Genomic DNA, 19,987 nt, shown 5'->3' with positions numbered 1-19,987 from the left:
AGCATGTGGGAATTACAGATCTGCAGACAAACCAGCAATCTGCGAGGAATTCAAGCCACCAGGAGCAACAAATTAGGACCACAATGCTAACAAAATTAGACACAGTCTCCTTTTAACCTCATCTCTATTTTTAATTTTTTTAAGGTTTTCTATTTGTTTGTTGTGTTGTTAAAGTTTCCATGAAATTGGGCTGAGCGCAACTGTTTAGGAACAAAATTTCCCCATAATTTACTCTCATTACCCTAGCCTGTGTGAAATTATGCCCATGTGTGTGCAAGGAGGTTTCTCTCAGCAACTTTAACAAGCAATGGAATTGTACAGCAGAGAGAAAAATCAGTAGGCAACATGAAAATCTCCATAATCTTTGCAAATGTGCCACTTGAGAGAAGGATGTCAGCTGGGGGATTTTCTGAAGTTTCCTTGCATGCCTGGGTGTTATCTCAGGTGAGGACATTGCTAAAGCCAAAAAGCAACTCTTTCCTAGTGTGACTCTTGCTCATCTAAATCTCAATAGATTAAAACGTGTGGGGGGAAAAAAAATACAAAAACAAAAAAGCCAATCTCTTCCCCCCCCCCCCCAAGTCATAACAGCATATGTAAAGCCCTGCCTGTTAATTTTGATAATTACTCTAACAGTCCCATCCGAGCACTGCCTCTCAGCTCTTTTCTCCAAAGGAGAAATCAAAACCTGAAGGAGAAAGAGGAAACGGCTCATCTGCTGAATACAATGTTCGGAAACGTGAGGTGAACATTCCTCACCAAAGTGAGATGAATGTTCCCACCCGAGCTCAAAGAAAGGGTTCATACTTCATATATTTTCCATTGTTCATGCTTGCTTGTACATAAGTAACTACATTTAGCAATCGCCAATATGGGATGTTGAGCAGCTAAAGAGTGATATTTTTAAACAGTGCAGTAACAGAAACAAGATGTGCTGCACTCTGGTTCTACCAATATATTGCAATTCTGACCCCACTAGTCCCCTTCCGTGAGCATAGTCACCTCTAACACCCACCAGTGAGACGTGCAACATCCACCACCAAAATGAAAGCATCACATGCAAGTTATCCAGAACAAGGGGGCTGCAGCAGTGAACCCCAAAGGAAATCAGATGTCATAGTATGCTCTGCAGCTTAGAAAGCTCCACTGCACAATGCTGTGTCAAGGATTTTCAATGATGAAAAGAGAACGGATACAAAGTCTGCACCAAACATTAGGATTCCGGATTGAAACAAAGAAATGCTTTGACATGAAGGACACTTAAATGAGATGGCGTCATCACATAAGGAAATACCTGTAGGTACTAATGAAGGCAACAGTATCAAACTTCTGTGATGAAAAAGTGTTAGTTGGTTTGAATCCAAGGGGTTCATCAGTGCCAACACGACGGGAGGACTTGTGCAGAGCAGGCAGGCCCGGCAAGTCTCACACGCCAGTGGCTGTTGCACACTCGCGTGCTGCTGCACCTTGCTGCTGCTCACCAAGTGCAGCTGCTAAGGCAGGTGTGTCTGGCACACAGGGCCCCGCGCGGAGGAAAGGCAGCAGCCCTGCGCTCTGTAGAAGGCACATGGCCCGAGAGAGCTGAATAAAAACATCAAGAGAGGCTTTTACCAACCTATGATAGATTTCAAACAGAAATCTGCAGTGCTCCACAAGTGACTGCTACTGTCTCAAATGACCCAGCATCCTTGCACAGCTGTCACTTGATGCTGTCTGCTGGTGACTGGCGTTGCTGCCTTTCTTTATATATTTAACAGAAAGCTCATAACGCTGCCCTTTCTAGCTTCCATTACATCCACTGAAAAATGAGACCCTGTAAAAATATAATGTAGACTGTTTATGGACAAAGACAAGACTAGCAAGGAAATAAGTGTTCTTAAAACTATTAATTGAAATAGAAGGAACAGCGAATATTTATCAACGCAGATTGCTGGCACACAAGGTCAGATCGGTAGCCAGCAGTGGCAGGTGCAAAGGATGAAATCTGTGTGCAGATTCTGGAGGGACAGCTTCCTAACAGAGCAGCTCTTCTCCGCTGGGGCTTGTACCACTGCTTAATTTGATTACACACATGTGAGAGTCTGGGAGAGGGAGAGAAGGAAAGAAAGAGTATGGACCCTCTAAGCTCGACTTAAAGGGGCACACGCAGCTGCATTTGCGGCAGCAGGGGTTCTGAACAGTGGTCCATAGCAAAATTATAGGGGTATCAGACAGCTGACATGGCACGATCATTTGGTAGGCAAAAAATTACTTGCTTTCCTCTCAGCAAACCACATGCTGCATAGCAATTTTGACTGCAGTTTTGACTATCCTAGATTTAAAGGGAAACAAATCCTTTGAAAGAAATACACCACAGAGCAAGAGTCTGGAAGCCGTGTGAACAGGGCAGCGCAGGCACACACCCCCACGCACACTTTCCAGTGTTACGCTCTCAGCCTGCTAACAAGTCTGCGTTTGCCATCGGTCCTCATAGCTGTCTCGTGGGGAACACTTAAAAGCCTGGCTCCTAAAGATGCTGCTACACTATAACATTCACTATTTGTAGTTACACATTAACCTTTACCAGTCTACCCACAAGCTGAACTCAAACAGCTATGCCTGCTACAATAATTTGTAACAGCAGGCCTTAATGAACTGCCATGAAGCACTAACTGCATCTCCTCAACTAGAAGTGCTCACAGCACGCTCTCGCCTGCCTCTAGCCCCAAATTCCTACAGAGGCAACCTAGGGCTGTTTCTCTGAGGCAAATCAGTTCAGTCACTACTACATCCCGAATTTAAAACAATAAAATAAAAAGTTCAGTCTAGGATCAACCTCTCCAGATTAAACCCAAGAATATCTCTAAAGAAGAAAATTGTTCTTTTCAAGGTATTTAGGTATATATATGTTTAAACCTACCTTAAAATTGTCAAGACACTGCCTACCGGAGTCTAAATTATACTTTCAAAATTATATGCATTAATATTTAAAGTATATAATTATAAAGGAGCAGATATATTTTAAAACCATCATACTTACAAGCGTGTTCTCTTAAATAGAAACTTCTTCCATGACTGTAATGTCTGTTTTTTAGGCCTCTTGCCTTTTAAGTCTCAACACTAGCAGAGGCAACTGGAGTCAGCATATTTGATTGTAAGCTGCAAACATAGTGATGTTCTTCTGTATGATGTCAATAGTACTGATAAAATGAGAAAGCAAACCATATTCACATGGAGTAGAAAAAAGCTGAAAACAATGCTGGAACTGTGCTACTAACAAGTTTTCTTCATACCAGTTTAATTTAAGTCTTCTAACTCATAATATCCACATCACAACTGATCCTACCTGCTGTTTTCCTGGCAGTCTCTACATAGAGACAAGAGGCTGAATGTCCATGACTACCCAGACACAAAGACTTCCACTGCCGAGCTAGTTCTGTAGGCACAAGTGTCTTACTGCAGATCACAATCACATAAGAAATCTCTCACACTCAGGATTGAAATAGCTTGTAATCCCATTGCACAAGCCATCCAGTGAATAAAAACAAGTATCTTCAGGTTCTAAGTCCAGTAACTTCTAAAGGGTGCAGACTATATTTTGTATTCACAAAAAAAAAAAAAAAAGTGAAGAGAGAACTAATGGAGCTTGAGCAACTATTTAACTCAATAAGGATAAATCCTGATTCAGATTGTATTTGTTCTCCTTATGGATAGGAACCTCTACTCTATCTCAATCTAATATGTAATATTATTCAAGAAACTTTATTCTAATATTGGCTCTACTGCTAATTAATTTTTGATAAGTAAAATGGCCTTCAATGATGCAAGTAATTGAAATGTACCCTTGTGAGGCAGTGTAAACTTGCAATGACATACAGAGTTTGACATTTATACCATTATATATTTTTGAACATAGTTAGAGTACAGAAGCATTACAGTTTATGGGTCTTTTCCAAATGAAAAGAACAATTTTCACAAAAGCAGTGAAACACCAGACAAAAGTGATTTACCTTTCTTCAGCTATTGTTAGAATCACTCTTAAGCCACAGTTCAAAGAGCTGACTGTTTTGGTAGCTTTGTAATGACTTAAAATATACCAACTGCATCATGAATAGCTGCCAAAAACAGACCTTAATTTCACATGCATCTTAGCGCACACTTTCCTTAACTTTATCCGTATTTATTTGGAAAGTGTTTTGCCACCTAAGTATTGTACTGAAGCACAGTATGAGAGAGTAAGAACCCCTGGAAAGGCATACAATGACTCAAAAGATGTGTTTTCAGTAGAAACAAGCTCTAAGAAACACAGCTGTTAGCCCTGGACTGCATCTGTAACTTCAGAGACACACAGATTTATCTGATCAAGAATCATGTCCCATTTCTCCAGCAGCCTCAATCCTCGTGACTTGGAATATGACTCAAAATTTATTTCAGTAAGAAATGAAAGGTCTAACCAATTCCACGAGAGATCACATTTAAAATAGTGTCTAGCTTCCAAAACTGGTCCCATAGTTAAAGCCTACAAAACAGCGGCAGGTGATATATACTTATACTAGCTGAAATTTGCCAGCAAGTAAAATGGGTGATTATGGTTACCTAAAAATATGTTTTGTGAAAGAAATAGCAAGTGACCCTAAATTGTAGTGCTGCTACCAAGACACTGCTGTAATGAAAAAATAGGCAAGAGAAATAAACTAATTTATTTTATTATTTTTTCATTACTTCTGTACAGTTCAAAATACTCCATGGAGCTGGCAAGCATACAGCGCTAAGTGCTAGGAAACTGTTACAAAGTGCTTATAAGCATCCGGCATGTGCATAAATATAAAAAGTAGATTAAATGAACAAAGGCATAGATGAAATTAAGTTGGTTGTTCCCTTAACAGCTAAAAAAAAGCTGCTGGGAAGGAAAGAGGGGAGTAAAAGGCAAGAAGATACAGTCACTCTGTGGAGTACTAGTGGGCAAGCATACAATCCTTAGCCAGAATTATCACCCAGCACACTCACATTCTGACTAGTGACTCAAGATTTTCTTTATTGGGGATTGTGTAATTGTTTATGCAATTTGTATGCAAACAGAGATTAAAGAAACACCAAGATTCATCTCATCTGAGAGGAAAACTTTCCTTTGCATTAATACTGCTTGAAAAGAACACACACATACACTTTAATATCTCAAGCACCACAGCTTAATATTGAGCATCAGTAGCTCTGGAATCTCAATGCATTATTATTATGGTGAAAACAAACAACTATAAACACATAACTTATTATCTTCCGTATTTTTTATAGCAAAAACATCATAGATCAATGTTTGCACTTCCAAGCCCTCTTCCTTGAGTGTCCTATTGGTATTTCTGATACTGGGACAAAAGCACCTCCAGGCTACAAGATTCTTAAAAATTGCAGAGATGTCATCTCTCATCCCCTGATATTATCGCAATACACTGCTTCTGTCCGCCTTTTCCCTTCCCCATCAAGAAGGGGCTAACATTTCCAAGGCTGAGCTATCAGGAACTCTCCGTTCTAATCAGAGCATTGCAGCTGTCAGTCACCAGTGGCCCTTGGGGGCATTTGTTCCTGCATATGTAAAGATTGTTATCCCTAAGGTTAGTCAGCATTTCTGGCTGCTAGGAGAAACAGCAAGACTACCCTAAACATTTTAACATTAGTATGTTTGAATTCTAATAGCTTAGTACACACACACACACACACACACAGAGAGAAAACTCTTTAGGAGCCACATTAGGGCATTAGGAAAAAATACAGAAGTCATTTTTCCTTGCATTTATTGCATAGTTCATTTCCTAACTTACACAGCTAACATTTACTAATAGCAGTGCAATTCTTTACTAATTATTGTTTAACACTGATAATATGCTTGGAGCTGCATAAAATTGATCCCTGACCCAAGCTGCTTAAACAGTCCCAATTCAGTGTTCCAAAACCAACATTTCTTACAAAAAACTCCACAATTATTAAAGCTTGGTTAACAGTACAGCTCATGTCACATCAAGTTATTTAACTTGCGCTGTTGAGGCCAGCCAAGCTGCAGTGTGTCTAGCTGGAATACAACTTACCAGCACAAGCCTGTTTGAGAAAACCACCCAGCAACACTACTAGCAATGTAAAAAGGCGAATCTAATAATCTGTTGGATGATCTCAGCATCAATATGCAGGAAATCAATATCTTGTTACTCTCATATTTTCAAATTAAACGTCTCACTGAAAAGTACACAGTAAGAGCACACAGCTGTTTGCAAACTTCCAAACCTGCACACCTGGTAGCACAACTTTGCTAAAGCAGCTATATATGCCAGCATACAAAACATGTAAAGACATCACTACAACACGGGCACAAATTATGAAATAAATATGTGGCTGACAAAAGGAAATGAAAATTGTAGATCAAGGATGGGGTAAGACCCTTTCTTCACATCTGCATTGCTTTATTGGTTCCCTTTCCCAGAGGATCATCTCTCTGAAGTGAAAGTACATAGGGAAAGCAGATCATCAAATGATAGGGCAGCCATCTGAATCAAACCTAACTTTCAGACATGTTTAATTTATGCCTTGCAGTTTTCATGCAAACAGGAGTCCTGTTGGTTCTGTCATTTCACCTACTCTTGTTTTTTTACATGTTGCCAAGAACACAGGGCTCACGTTCGAAGGCAGTATCAACAGGACACCGACAGGAATAAAAGAAAATGGGAAACTATGAAACAAATAATTGTGTTCTATTATTTACATAATTATTGGTAGAAGCCTGAACAAGGAGTAAAATAAATTACAGCACTTTTGGTTCAACAAAGTCCTTAAAAAAAAAAAAAATCTTCATCACATGCCAAGGCTAAAAGGATTTTCATTCCACCATGCGCTTCTCTCATTCCACCAGCTAAGCTCCAAGCTGCTACTGCAGCTATTTGTTATTCCCTGTCTAACCTTGATCTTTTCCCTCTGCTGTTCTGTTCAGCCACTGCAGTTGCTGGCCACCAGCAGAAGCACAGGAAAAGTATTTACAAAAACCAGCAGGAGACAATATTGTTCAGCAACAACGTAAGTCTGGTACGTTCGTACTGCTGAAGGCTGAACTGAGGTCTGCCAAGGCATAAAGCTGAACGTGATCTCAAGTTTTTCTCCTGCATTCCTCTCCCTTCATTTAAAATTGTTTTACAATTATAGTTTTGGTAGAAGATTAACAATTCTGGAGAGGGATGACTGATATTTATGCCCTTAAAAAAACACACAAAGCACTAAATGGGTGAAAGCAGCAATGCTGCCCTCGCACCATGCCTCACTGATGCCTTGAAGGATCAGCTTGACAGAAGAACTCAGCGGTTCTGTCTGTCATTTCATATTTTGAGAGATAACATGACAGTTCCCAGCCATAGGTTAGGTAGTGGCTTTTTTTGAAGCACACAGTATCACGAGAAGCATCATGAAAGAGACCAGCACAGAGTCCAGAATAAATCTGAGAGTCCTCCAAAGGAAACTTTCAGCCACTCCTGACTGGAAATAGGACCAGGAAGAGGTGAAGGATTTTACATCCCATTAGTCATCTAGCATCCCTTAGATTCTCACTTTCCTGGCTATTTATACTGCTGCAAGAAGCATGGAAACTAGTGTTCCCTTTCTTTCACTTCCTCTCCCTGAAATTCTAGAGAAATAGCCAGGTTATACAAGGCAGAAACATCCACAAAACAACAATGAAAACAGATGTGTCACCCAAAAAAAGTATGAAATGCCTATTGTGTGTGCCAGTTTGAAGTAGCCACTCTATGAATAGCACGGTGAACTATTTTAATAGTGCAAAGCTCAAAGGGAGGTTCCACTAAAACTCAGAACTAAGATTTGGGGGTATTTGTCTTGGTAATTTTTGTTTCTTGGCTTTCTGTTTGACTTTTTTTTTTTTTTTTTTTTTTGATTCTGCCTTCACTTATCTCTGATTTACCTTTTGACTTTTAGACCAATAATTTCAGATCAGTTCTCCAAGAACACAATTTTCAAGAGAGCCAAGCAAATTCAGTATCCAAATTTCTCTGAAAATCAGCAGGAGTTGGATGCCTCTCTTTGGGCTCTCAGCCCAAATACATTCTGCTCAACTCTCATTAACTTCCATGGTACCTTAGGCATTTCACAGGTCCTTCACAGACCTGAGTTTTAGCACAGGTTATATTTTCTGTAACAATCATCACCCTACAGCCACTGTGTCAAATTCTAGAAAATTCTTAGACAGACATGTGATCCTCCATTGCCCATTTCTGAAGGACAACTTCATGCTTTCTCCCATGATGCTGCTCATGCTTGGTAGATGCTCTCCGTAAACACATGGTAAAAGATACCACTGTCTTCCTTGAAAATCTTCATTCAGTCTTTGGTTGTGCTGCCTACCAAATAGGTCATATAAGCTAATTTGCTGGAGCTAGGGTCTGTCACACTAATATTGGATCTTGTGTTCTCAGACTGCCCCATCTGTCAGCCTACAGCTGTCTGACATCCCTCGATACACCTAGATTCAAAGGAACCTAGACTCACCACCTCCTTCAACTGAAGCTGCACTACGAGGTCCTGATCTGCAAGACTAATAGAGCAATGATGAGGCAATCAGCTCAACAGAAATTCTGATCTCTGAATTTCCTCATTGCTGTCTTTGAAATAACATTATGATTTTCCACTGAATGTCCAGAATCTGTAAACTGAACCTTTATCAACAGTTATGAAGTACCTCAAAGTCCTCTTAAAATTTCCAAGAAATATTAAGATCTCACTTACATGTTGAGAACAGATTTATCGTTCAGCAAATGCAGGCAGTGCACACTTCTAACACAATGCTTCTAAACAGGGCAAACTGCTCCTAGGACTGCTACCTGGTGTGCAGTTTAGTTGCTTCTAGGATACAGTCTACCGGAAGCCATAAGGAATACATGCATAATATATTTGGGACAAATAAAAACAAGTTGACTTATGAAATTTAACCCTGTTATAGCTTGGCACGCTGTTTAAAAAAAAAATCCTGAAGGAATGATTACAAAATTCTTACACTTTTCAGCATAGAAGCTTTACGACATGGCTTCTAGTATTGACAGTCTCAGAGATCCAGGGATTAATCACATTATCATACTATTGAGAATACACTCAATATTTACAAGGACATTAACTCCATGTAATGAAGGCCATATTCAGACTGTGATGACTTGGATGTTTTGGGGATAAAATTAACCAACATGCGTGAAAGAGGATCTCAGAGTCAAACAGGAAAAGTAATAATAAAGATAGTAACTATCTGGCAAACTATCTCACAAAGAAAAAACCCACTATGATTAAGCATAATAGGCCTTCACTTGAAATATAAAATTCTCTGGATCAAACAGGCAAATAGAGGAGAATACATCATTGGAGAACCAGATGATACCACATAGTCCTTGTAATCACACTAGAGTGCTTTCTATTGCATGTTTGTGAAATATGTGACTTCTTCTAGCTTTTGCTCGTAGGTGTTACTAGCTCAAAATTTGAGAAACACTGCACTATCTCTCAAGGCTGCCCAGGTAGGTTGTGGAGTCTCCTTCTCTGGAGATCTTCAAGGCCCACCTGGATGCAACCCTGTCTAACATGCTCCCTGCTGAGCAGGGAGGTTGGACTAGATGATCTCTGGAGGTCCCTTCCAACCTTGCTGATTCTGTGATTCTATGATTCTGTGATTGTTGTCCATTTGCAAATCCTCACTGTGATAACAACATGCCTTACATGAGCATGATATGCTGGCTAAAATAAGTTTGGTCAATAGTTTCTTCTAATGTTTTCAAATCTGTACTCCTTCCACAGTTGAGTCCTAAAGTAATAGTAAGATTGAGATTAGCTCAACAAGAGATGAAAAATTAAGAGCTTGCCCTGCCACTTAATGGTTTCCTCCCTCAAACTACAAGCACTGAGCATAGTCTCATTAATATTGGGATAAGAGAGTCTCTTTACAGCATTACATATTTTAGCTCCTAGGTTGAATGAAGATCATTCAGTATGAAATATGCTTATAAGGTAACATATTACTATCACAAATGTGAACTCAGAAGTAATAAAAAGCAGTCTCAGCTTAACTCGAGTGTCTTTACACTTAAGAATTTAACATTGAACCTATCCCAACCCTTCAGTTAAAGCTTGTGCTACGTAGTTTAAAACTTGACATTCAACTTTCAATAATCATTTGCATTTAAATATCTTCAAAGAATGGTATTTGCAACTGTGTTGCAATAAGAGGCTAATTAACACAAATACGGTTATTAGCAAGCTACAGACATTTACAAGACAAAAATAGCAGACCAAAAGCTATGGCTTACTTTGTGTCACAGAGACACAGAACCTCAAGGATGAACTAATACCAGGCAAGACTCTGCCACTAGCTATATTACTATGGGCAAGTCACTGACACTCTGCAACTCTCTTTCCCCTTCTGTAGTGGGACTGTTAGACTAGCTTACTTCACTCGGTAGTTCTCCAGCTTAATTAAATCATTACCTTTAAATTAAAGGCACTACAGAAATGCCAGAAAGTAGCATCCAAATTAGAAGGTGGAGGTGACACCCTAATGAAGCAAGACCATTTTCATTGCCAACAGCAGGCACAGTAAAAGGTCATTCATGGCATAATTGTGAAACCACATTCCAAGCTTCTGAAGGTAAGATGACTTTTCCCAAAACTTCACTGAGGAACAGGTTATGTCCCAGCATTACTAGACGGCTGGAATGCTGTTCTGTAGTTTCACAGGTGATCTATAATGGCTTCATTAGTTCTCCCATTTCCTTACTCTTTCCTTTCCTAATAGAAGCAAAATATCACAGCTTTTGAAAGAATGCTTTTTCCACAAGCAATTGTTTTCAGTATGATCAAAGACCCATTAAGAAAACTTCAGAGGATCATTTTCCTTCAAGACAGTAGTGTTCAGCACAGGGTTTTCAACCCTTTCTTCAGAAGAGCCACAGCAGATGCACTCCACCTTTTGTTTGGGATAGCTTCTCTCAAATATCATTATATTCTGGCATACCCCATATAAACTGGGAATTTCCAGCATTGAGTAAACATAAAGATACTACTGAAAATTCCACTGTTACTACACAGGCTTTTTATTTTGAAACTATTGGGAAAAAATTTATTCTCAAACTGCGGGAAACAGGCCACTCTGCCCCCTTTGCAGGGGCCTCATTCCATCCGGATTCCCCAAAGCATTGTAACTTAGTCTCAGGTAGGAAGCTGTATATGCCCTGTAAATCAGAAACGGCACTGAACTTCTATCATGCAATGTCCCAAATACTGAAAGACACATCTCATCCTAAACTCGTTTCATCTATCCTGAGGATTCATTGAAACCCAAACCAGGGAAAAAGGCAGCTACTTCCTCATTTGTTGCACTCGAAAAAGATACCCAAGAATGACGCATTCTACATAGTTTCCTCGTATTCAGAGGTAGGAGTGTAAACACCAACAAATATCGCATTTGTTGTTTGGAATATCTTTTAGCAATGAGGAGCAAGATAAGGTATATGTTGTACGTATTATCTAACTTCTGTGTACTTATGTTAAAAAATTATGAAAACTGCTCAGGGGATTACATTTGCAAAGAATTCCGTATCTTCTTTTCTACCAATTAAACACAACTTTGCTTTAAAAACACACATTGGTGACCAGGAATGGTTGCAGTAAGTTTTAAAATAAGACCTGACAGATGGTCTGTAGAATAGTACCCATACAACTATGTTGCCTATTTGCTTATGTCTGTCTGTCAGCTGCCTACTAATCACCTTTGAGATCATTGATCCATTTTGACTAAATTTGACAGCAAGAAGAACTCCCAAAGCTCCCAATACTTTCATTAAAAAAAAAGAAGAAGAAGGAGAAAAAAAGTGAGGCAGAGAGACTCTTGTAAGACAAGAGGAGAAAGGTTAATGACAAAGGTCAACTTTTATTTGACGTCAGAGAACCCACACGAGGGATCACCCTAGAGACACAAATCCCTAGGAACCAATTTCCATTGGTCCCCACTGCTCTTTGAACACTTGTTTTGAGCAGCAAGAGAATAGCTGAAGCCAGAAATTAATTCTAGTTCTCACAATAGTTCATTGGCCTAGGTAAATCATAACTTTAGACTCCACTTCCCCTGCCATAATGTGGCTAATGTTAAACTCCCTTATTACATTGCTCCAACAATTCATATTTGCAAAGCACTTTGAAGGTCTGAAGAGCTGTATTCTCTAATTATTACCAGTCTTGAGACATGAAGTGAATATTCAAATGCTAGTCTGATTCATACGTAAGCGCACACCACATAAGCATGCACTGAAACTCAAAATATAAAAGTAAAGATTGATTTTAAAGAACACTTTTTAAAAGTCAGCTTTGAGCCCAGCAGTCACATCATTTTTATTATTACAGAGCTGTCTCTTTTATCAGATTAGATTTAAATTATTCCATGTTTTGGATTTGAACTTCATAAGACATCAGTTTGAAAAATAAATACTGACTGACAGAACACAAAAATATTATGAAAAATTCAACTCCCGTCTACCTGCCACAGAGGAAAGTTTGTTATCTGATCTTAAACATTTGATACCAAACAAAGCTAACAGATAAGTTTCACAGGGCAATTACTGTCCACACCAAAACCAGACTTTCTCCTAGAAATATCAGCAATCACAATCTGGGACTAACAATACCACACTACAGTAGGCAGGTGTCTGTATCCTCTCTTTAGTCAGAACTTTCCAGCCTTCCCACAAAGGAAGATAATTCTTCCTTCCCTTGCCAGAGCATCCCATGCCTTCTGCTTTTGTGGGCAGAAAAATTAGATGACGTGCCTCCTTGCCGAAACTACTGTGGCAAAGGGGTAAACAAAATCATGATTTCTTTTATGTATAAAAAACATTCAGTGTACATGGGGGGGGGAGGAATAGTTTCTTGCAAAAGATGCCTTCTGCGTATTAGAGAAATACAGTTCTTCGTGGTCACTCTCTATTCCGAACAGATTCCTATCTGAGGGTGCAGGAGCAAACTACAATATCATTCAGTCCCTATGTTTTCAAGCGTTCTCCCAAAGCATGCTTAGCATCAAATGAATACTCAATATCTCCCAAGACTTGGCCTTTACATTTCCTTAGAGAACATGCGCCGTCTAAAAATAATAATAAAAATGCCACAGCAACTGTGGTAGCTGAATTTTCTTCCTAATCCTCCCCACATCTTTATCTTAAACAAAATAAAAACAACCTGGCCAACTTATTCTGACAAGTGACTAGATCCACACCCCTTGCACACCTTTATTACCCTACAAACATATTATTTTGATATAGTATAAACATACATGCTGATTTGCTTAATATTGTGTTTAATCCTAGAGATTAAAATAACTATATACATAGTGCAAAACTTATACAGGCACAAAGTCCACTTACAAATTCTGAAGATAGAATTATCAGTATTACCAAACAGAGAATATGTACTATTTTTAATTACATAAGATAGTTAAATATCAACAAGCCTACTTCATTCCTAATTAGCAAAAGTTCAATAATCATTTTCCTCCCTGCTGTTACTGCCTGACAAGAATAAATGAGGAGTCCCCTCCAGGGACTGTACAGTAAGCATCCTAACACGCATTTGTTCCAAAACCAAGCTTCCCAGTAGTACTAATCACTGAGGTACACAGTGCCTTCCGTGCAATACAGCTGGTGAAGTGCATCTGTCGGGAGTACACAATTTTAAAACGTTTATCTCAAAAAAAAATAGACACTTTGCAAAGTGCACTGCGGCTGCCTCGCTGCGGCTTCTGCGTATCGGCCCGCCACCAGCCAGCGCGAACTATCAGGCAGCTCTGCCGGCACCTACTCGAGAGCTCTGCAGAGGAGGGACCCTCCTTGGTGGAGGGCTCAAGGACAGCCTGGCTTCCCAGGGCGCAGGGGCTCGCACAAACAAAGCGGGGCTGACCGGCTTCCGCGCGGGCTTCCTCCAGAGGCACGGCAGCGAGCGCAGCCCCAGTGCCCCCGTTCCGCCGCGCACGGCGCTCGCCCGGCAGCGGCTGCACCTGTCACCCGCGGCGGTCACACTGCTCGGGATCAATAACGCTTCTCCCACCAGAGCACGGAACCGCACGAAGTCCCCCCCGCGTCTGCGCCCGGCACCAGCCCTCCCCGGAAAGGAGGACATTTGCTCCCCCACCAAGCCTGGAAAAACAAAGGACGCCGCTTTTAGTATTATTATTATTACTATTATTTGCGGTAAAATTAAGACAAACCGGAGAACAATCCTCGAGGGGCGCTGGCGGCAGCCGGCCGCCCCCTCGCCCCGGCTGCGGCGCAGCGGCCCGCCGCGCCGCCCTCACCTGCCACCGTGTACCGGTCCAGGTAGTTGAGCACGTTGCCCACGCTGAGGATGCCCGCGGCCGCCACGCGGGCCCGGCCCAGGCTCGGCGCCTTGTGGCGGGCGGCCGGGCGCTCGGGGATCTTGGCGACCGCCGGCGGGTTCATGCGGCCCGACAGGGTCTGCACCTCGCCCTCGGCGCCGCGGCCGCAGCAGCCCCGCTCGCCGTCTTCCTCCTCCTCCTCGTCGCCGGCTCGGAGCCGCCCGCCGCAGCCCGGGCTGCTGCCGGAGGAGCCGTCGCTTTCCAGGCACATCATGGGCGGCGGGAGGCAACCGCGGCGCGCAGGAGCCCGCGCGGAGTGGCGGCGGAGCGCGCTCAGCGCCGCATCCCCGGGCCGCCTCCGCCGCGCCGCCCGCCCGCGGGACCGGGCGCCGCCGCCTCTGACAGCTGCCCGGGCGGGGCGGGGCGGGCCGCGGCCCAGGCCCCGCCCCGCCCCGCGCGCCCCGCCCCGCCCCAGCGGCCGCGCGCCCGGCGCCAACGGCCGCTCGGCAGCTGCCCCCGGCGTCGCGCGCCCGGCGCCAACGGCCGCGCGCTTCTCCCCTCCCGCGTCTGCCCGCGCGGCCTCAGGCGCCCTCAGCGACAGCACCTGCCCCTCAAAGTTCAGGATCTGCGGCCTGGGGTCCACTTACCTGCGCAGAGGTGGACTCCCCACGTTGGCCCGTCAGTGTGGTGGCCCTAATGAATCAGCTCCCTTTACTTGGTTATTTTACAGATCAACATAGATGCTTACAACAGATGTGGAATTGTATACTAGCTGGCAAAAACCACAGGGCTCAAAGACGTATCAACATCAGTTTGCACGCAACAGTAAACTACACATGGGACACATACACCTGCCCTCAGAACTATATTTAAGAACAAATTCATGCACCAAGGAAGCTCCTTGCACAGTTTAAACTCCCAGAACTGTCTACAGTCACACAGGAGGCTGCTGTCAGGGAAGGGACGATACCGTGAGGGAACGGCACACTGGAACGCGCTGCCGACCTCACTGCCTGCTCGGCCCCAGACATTCTTCCTACCCGGAGAAGCCGCTTCAGGAACAACACTCATCTTCAAAGAAAGTAAAATTGTTTTCAGCGTAGGGAATCTTAAAACAAGTTTCACCCCACACCCTGGCACATTTCCACCTTTGAGCTGAGTGCAGGTGAGAGAAATTTCATTTCAGAAAGAAGTCTTCAAAGAGATAAAAGTGTCCAAGTGCTCACAATCAGAGTGGCTCCAGCCTGTCATACCTGTAGTAAAACTACAAAAGCTAACTACAAACGAAGGAATACAGGGACAGCTGAAGAGCTCATGTGCATCTGTCAAGGAGCAGTGGTGACACTGTCAGATTTCCCTCGGTTTGTTGATCTTACCTACAAAACTGTGTCAGGAGTGAAGTCTTTATATTTCCAGGATACATGTATTTAAACAAAAATCCGTCACCAACTGCAAACAAACCAGCAGGAGTTGCTCAGAGAAGCAGCACAACGTGCTCTGTGTGTGTGTGTGTGTGTGTGCGCGTGTTCAACATACCTGGCCTTGTCACACCCTTTCTGGAGGGCTGGAGCCAGTCTCAGCAGCAGCAGTGAGGCACGCGAGGCACCTGTGGCACCAGGGCCAGACTGCGTTGGTAAACCGATGAGATACTGCCGAAGGAAACCCCAGGATGCTGCAGGTGAAAAGGGTACTTTTTGGGTGAGTCAGTGTTCAATTTAGTTCTTTTTGGGCAGCATGCCATTAAGGAAGGGAACAAGCATCGTTTCTGATGACACACAATACTCTTAATAGGGGTAAGAGATGTTTTTCTGTTGAAAGTAGGTCTGTACAGATGTCTTGGAGTTAGTTTCGGTAGCAGAAGTGCTGTAGCTGGATTAACACAGGATGACATTCCGGTTAACTTGTACAGATCTACAGACTCATCTTTTACCCCACAATAGCATCTGCAGGTCAGATGTGAGTGGTTGTGTGGGTAAAGGTTACACTAACAAAACTGCTTCTTCACATTCCCACTAATTTCAGAGTTGAAATACATTCATGTGGTTTAGTGACATTGCTCACTCTGAAGATCCTATACTCCAAAAAGAGAAAATCAGCACAACACAAAAATCAGAGGAGGGAAATGGCTTCACCAAGTCCACACAGCTTGGTCAGCTGTGGAGTTAGAACTCACAGATTCTTTAATTTACATATATCGTGTACTAAAGCAGACAAGATACAGGTTCAGGGAGATATGAAGAGGCTAGCCAAAGTATCCAGTGTCCCTCAAATGTGTACGATACACTCCTAGGTCTGTTCTGCTCTTTCTTCACTGCTATGGCTACCCACGGGCTTTGTGTACATAGTCCAAAGTTTGGTCCCTTTTTGAACACAGAAAACAGTGTTCAGAAGATGTTAACAAGAATAACAGGTAAGGCAGAATTTAAATCCCTAATCTCATGGATTACATGCTTCCCCTGGAAGCAGCTGGGAAAGCACAGTTTTCTTAATAAACAGAAGTTTAATTTCATTTATTTCTTTTCATTTGCAACCAAAACCAAACCCCTACACAAACATAGCTGACTTGCACCAAGGTGGCTTGATGAACACTAAAACAGCTGCCTAAGGAGACTGGGAGGTGCTTCTCCAAATCCCTTTGATCCAGCAGATCTCCAAGAAAAGAGGACCAACCCAAATACTACCTTACTGTTAAAGGCCAACACAAATGCTCCAAAGTACAGGCTGCCTTCTGCCTGCCAGTGAACGTAGAGCAATGCAAGACCAAACTGAAGAGGCATGCAAGAGCATCCTTTTCTTTCTGACAGAGTGGAGTTTCAGCTCAGAAACATCCAATTCCAACTATTGCGCAAAGAGGCATCAATTAGAAAAATTGTTCCACAGGCCACACAGGGTCTTACAGTTAACCCCAACACCTTCAACCCTAGGCAGAAACTCAAACAGAGCAGATGCCATTGCATCTATGTCATGGGATCTGTAAGCAGAAGGAACTGGAAAAATGTGATGGAACTGGCATTACTGGCAGAATGATTAATATGACTAAACTATTAAAAAAAAAAAAAAGAAGAAGAAGAAGAAGTACTAAGCAGTGATTTTAAGAAGAGTGGATTCTAGCTTTAAGACATTGCCTCAACCATCTATGATAGTTGGGAAAAAAAAAGCAATTTGATTGCAGTGTGTAAGTTCTATCACGAGGAAAAAAAGTACTAAGAGTTCTAATGAAGAAAGGCATAGCAAGAACCAGAACAATGGCTGAGAGTAGAAGTCAGAAAAACCCAGATGAATCATCTGGTTCACATTTGTTACAGAGTGATTATCTCTGCAACAAAATGCTAAAGAAAAGGTGTTTTCTCTGCCCTTAACGTCCTTAGGTCCAGGCTGATTGCCCTTCTAGAAAGTACTTTTTTTAAACTCAAACATGAGCTTTTGCACACCACACAGATAATTAACTAAAATTCAATGACACAGGTCAGGCTAGGTGGGTTAGAGGCCCTCCTACCCCTACAGATATGAATTCATACCCTGCTTACTAGCATGCAGCAATCTGCACCCACTGCAGTGGCTAGACTGATCTGAGCACAGCTCCTAGGAAAGCACATTACACTTACCTAATCTTGAAGTGCTGATTACAAAAAAGTAGTAGTTGCATAGTCCAGGTCATGAAGATAGAAGACATTTTTCCAGAAACTGAGGACACTGTATCCCATCTAGAGGTTCAAGAGCTCTCTTGCACTAGGAACACTACAAAAGGTGTGTGGACACAACAAGTAAGAAGCAAGCATGATCTCAGGTAGCTCATCCTTGTGCAGCTTCTCAACTATGCCTGTCATTTTTACCTGCTCTAGAATGAGCTCTGAGCAGCCACTGCAGTTTTCAACCATTCACACAGAATATCAGCTGTGCTCTGGGATAAAATAGCCAGCAGCTTTTCCAGGGAGAAGTAAGATAGCCTTGGGTATGTCTCCAGAAGCCCTTTGGCCCATACCCTATGACTGTCTTTCTTAGTGGCCTCAAACACAGATACGCTCTCTGGATGAGACAAACTGAAATCGGGCACAAATCCTTAACCATACTCTAGAGGAAGGTACCTGCAAGACATCTTACTGCATGTTCAATTCACTTGTTAGTAGCCCTAACATCTCAATAGAGCTTACTCCTCCAGGGATTTTCTTCTTTTCATTATTTTGTTAATATCTTAAAAACTTTAGAATACTTATTTTGTTTTCATCCTAGCCTGTACTTACTGATTTTTCCCAATTTTCAGAGTTTTAGAGGTAGCCCGTACAAACAAAAGTGCCTCTGCTTGACAACAGCTATATTTTATCTTTTTGGAAGGGGCAATAACTGGTCCCCTGGCAGTAGACATCAATTCCCTCCTCATTGCCAAACATCAATATAACTTTTTTTTGAGGAGTAATTAAAAGAAAATGCCTTTTCTTCTGTAGCCCAGCTTACTTAAAATCCAGGTTTCCTTTTCAGTTAATAATAATAAAAAAAAAAAAAAGTATCTTAGAAAGGTCTTTTTTAATGCTTGAAAAATCACAATAATCTCTCTTTAATACACAACTATCAAAGGATTAGAGTCTCCCTGAAATAAGTCTTTGCTGAAGCACAGACACACATAACCACTACCATCCCCAGGAGCAGTACCTGCCAAAAATAGTCTAACATTTTAAAGAAAATAATTATGACTCAAAACAACTTTTGTCATTTTCACGTTTTGCATAGATAATCTGGTTCAAAATCTGGGCTCAAATAAACACAGGAACACACACACAGAATCTCTTACTTGAATAAAAATAAAGCTACAGAACACTAACCTCTAGGACTTCCAGCCTGAGATTTTAGGTTACCTAGATGTAAGCATTAGTCTGACCAAATCCTATGAAAGGAGGCGTCATCAGGTTGGCATCAAGGCTAAAAGAGCACAACCCAGGGCAACGACAACCCCCCCCCCCCCAGCCACATCCATTTTGAGGCTTTGAACAGTTTGCAACACTACAAGAATAAGGACAATAACCTTGCAATTACCTACCTACAGTCCCTTATGCCCACTGTATCTCCAGGTTTTTCTTCAGCAGCTGTTAGCTGAACTAACCTGTTAGAGCAGCATCTACAAGCTCATCCAGCTCGGAGGCTTCTTGGGCCAGATGCTGTACCAGCGGAGAGCTTGTGAGAAGAAAGCAGGTTTTCTGCCCCAGTGGAGGGTGATACACATTAACATATCTCCATGCTTTTCACCAGCCACTCCCTCAAACAGGCTTTCTCCTTTGACTATCCAGGGACACCAGCCTTCTCATTTAGCAGTCTGTGTGTTCAATACTCAGTGATGCCATGCCACCTGCTAATCATCTTTCTCCCTCCACATTCACCTATGATACATCTCCCTGAGGAGAGCTTTGGGCTGCAGTGTATTGGAACCCATTTGCACAGGCTGCTATGTGCACAATACAACGCAGCTAGACATTGTTCCCTTCAGAAGCATTTCATTTAACAGAGAATTTATGAACAGTGCCCCAAGCAATACAGAGGTTTTAAGATCTATCAGAAGGCAATTAGGTTTCATGTCAATGTCAAAAATGGATTGGTGTTTTAATTGGCTCACTAGATCCCGTGGAAATGCAA

At 42.2% G+C, this 19,987-nt stretch overlaps 1 protein-coding gene across 3 annotated transcripts in view; it reads right to left on the bottom strand.

Annotated features, from left to right (window-relative positions):
• The window catches only part of LOC134149504 (sphingosine-1-phosphate transporter SPNS2-like), a 141,030-nt gene extending 126,379 nt beyond the window's left edge, over window positions 1–14,651 (bottom strand). For all 3 annotated transcript variants that reach the window (XR_009960452.1, XR_009960453.1, XM_062592667.1), the window contains exon 1: window positions 14,345–14,651. Coding sequence is in view for 1 of the 3 variants with exons in the window: in XM_062592667.1 (XP_062448651.1) it covers window positions 14,345–14,639 (295 nt within the window). In the remaining 2 variants the exon portion in view is untranslated. The remainder of the gene's footprint in view (window positions 1–14,344) is intronic.
• Window positions 14,652–19,987: the final 5,336 nt, after the last annotated feature.

This window comes from Rhea pennata, chromosome 20 (assembly GCF_028389875.1).
Source record: "Rhea pennata isolate bPtePen1 chromosome 20, bPtePen1.pri, whole genome shotgun sequence".
NCBI lineage: Eukaryota > Metazoa > Chordata > Aves > Rheiformes > Rheidae > Rhea > Rhea pennata.
Note: the sequence above shows the minus strand (reverse complement) of the source record. Positions and strands in the feature narration are given on the sequence as shown.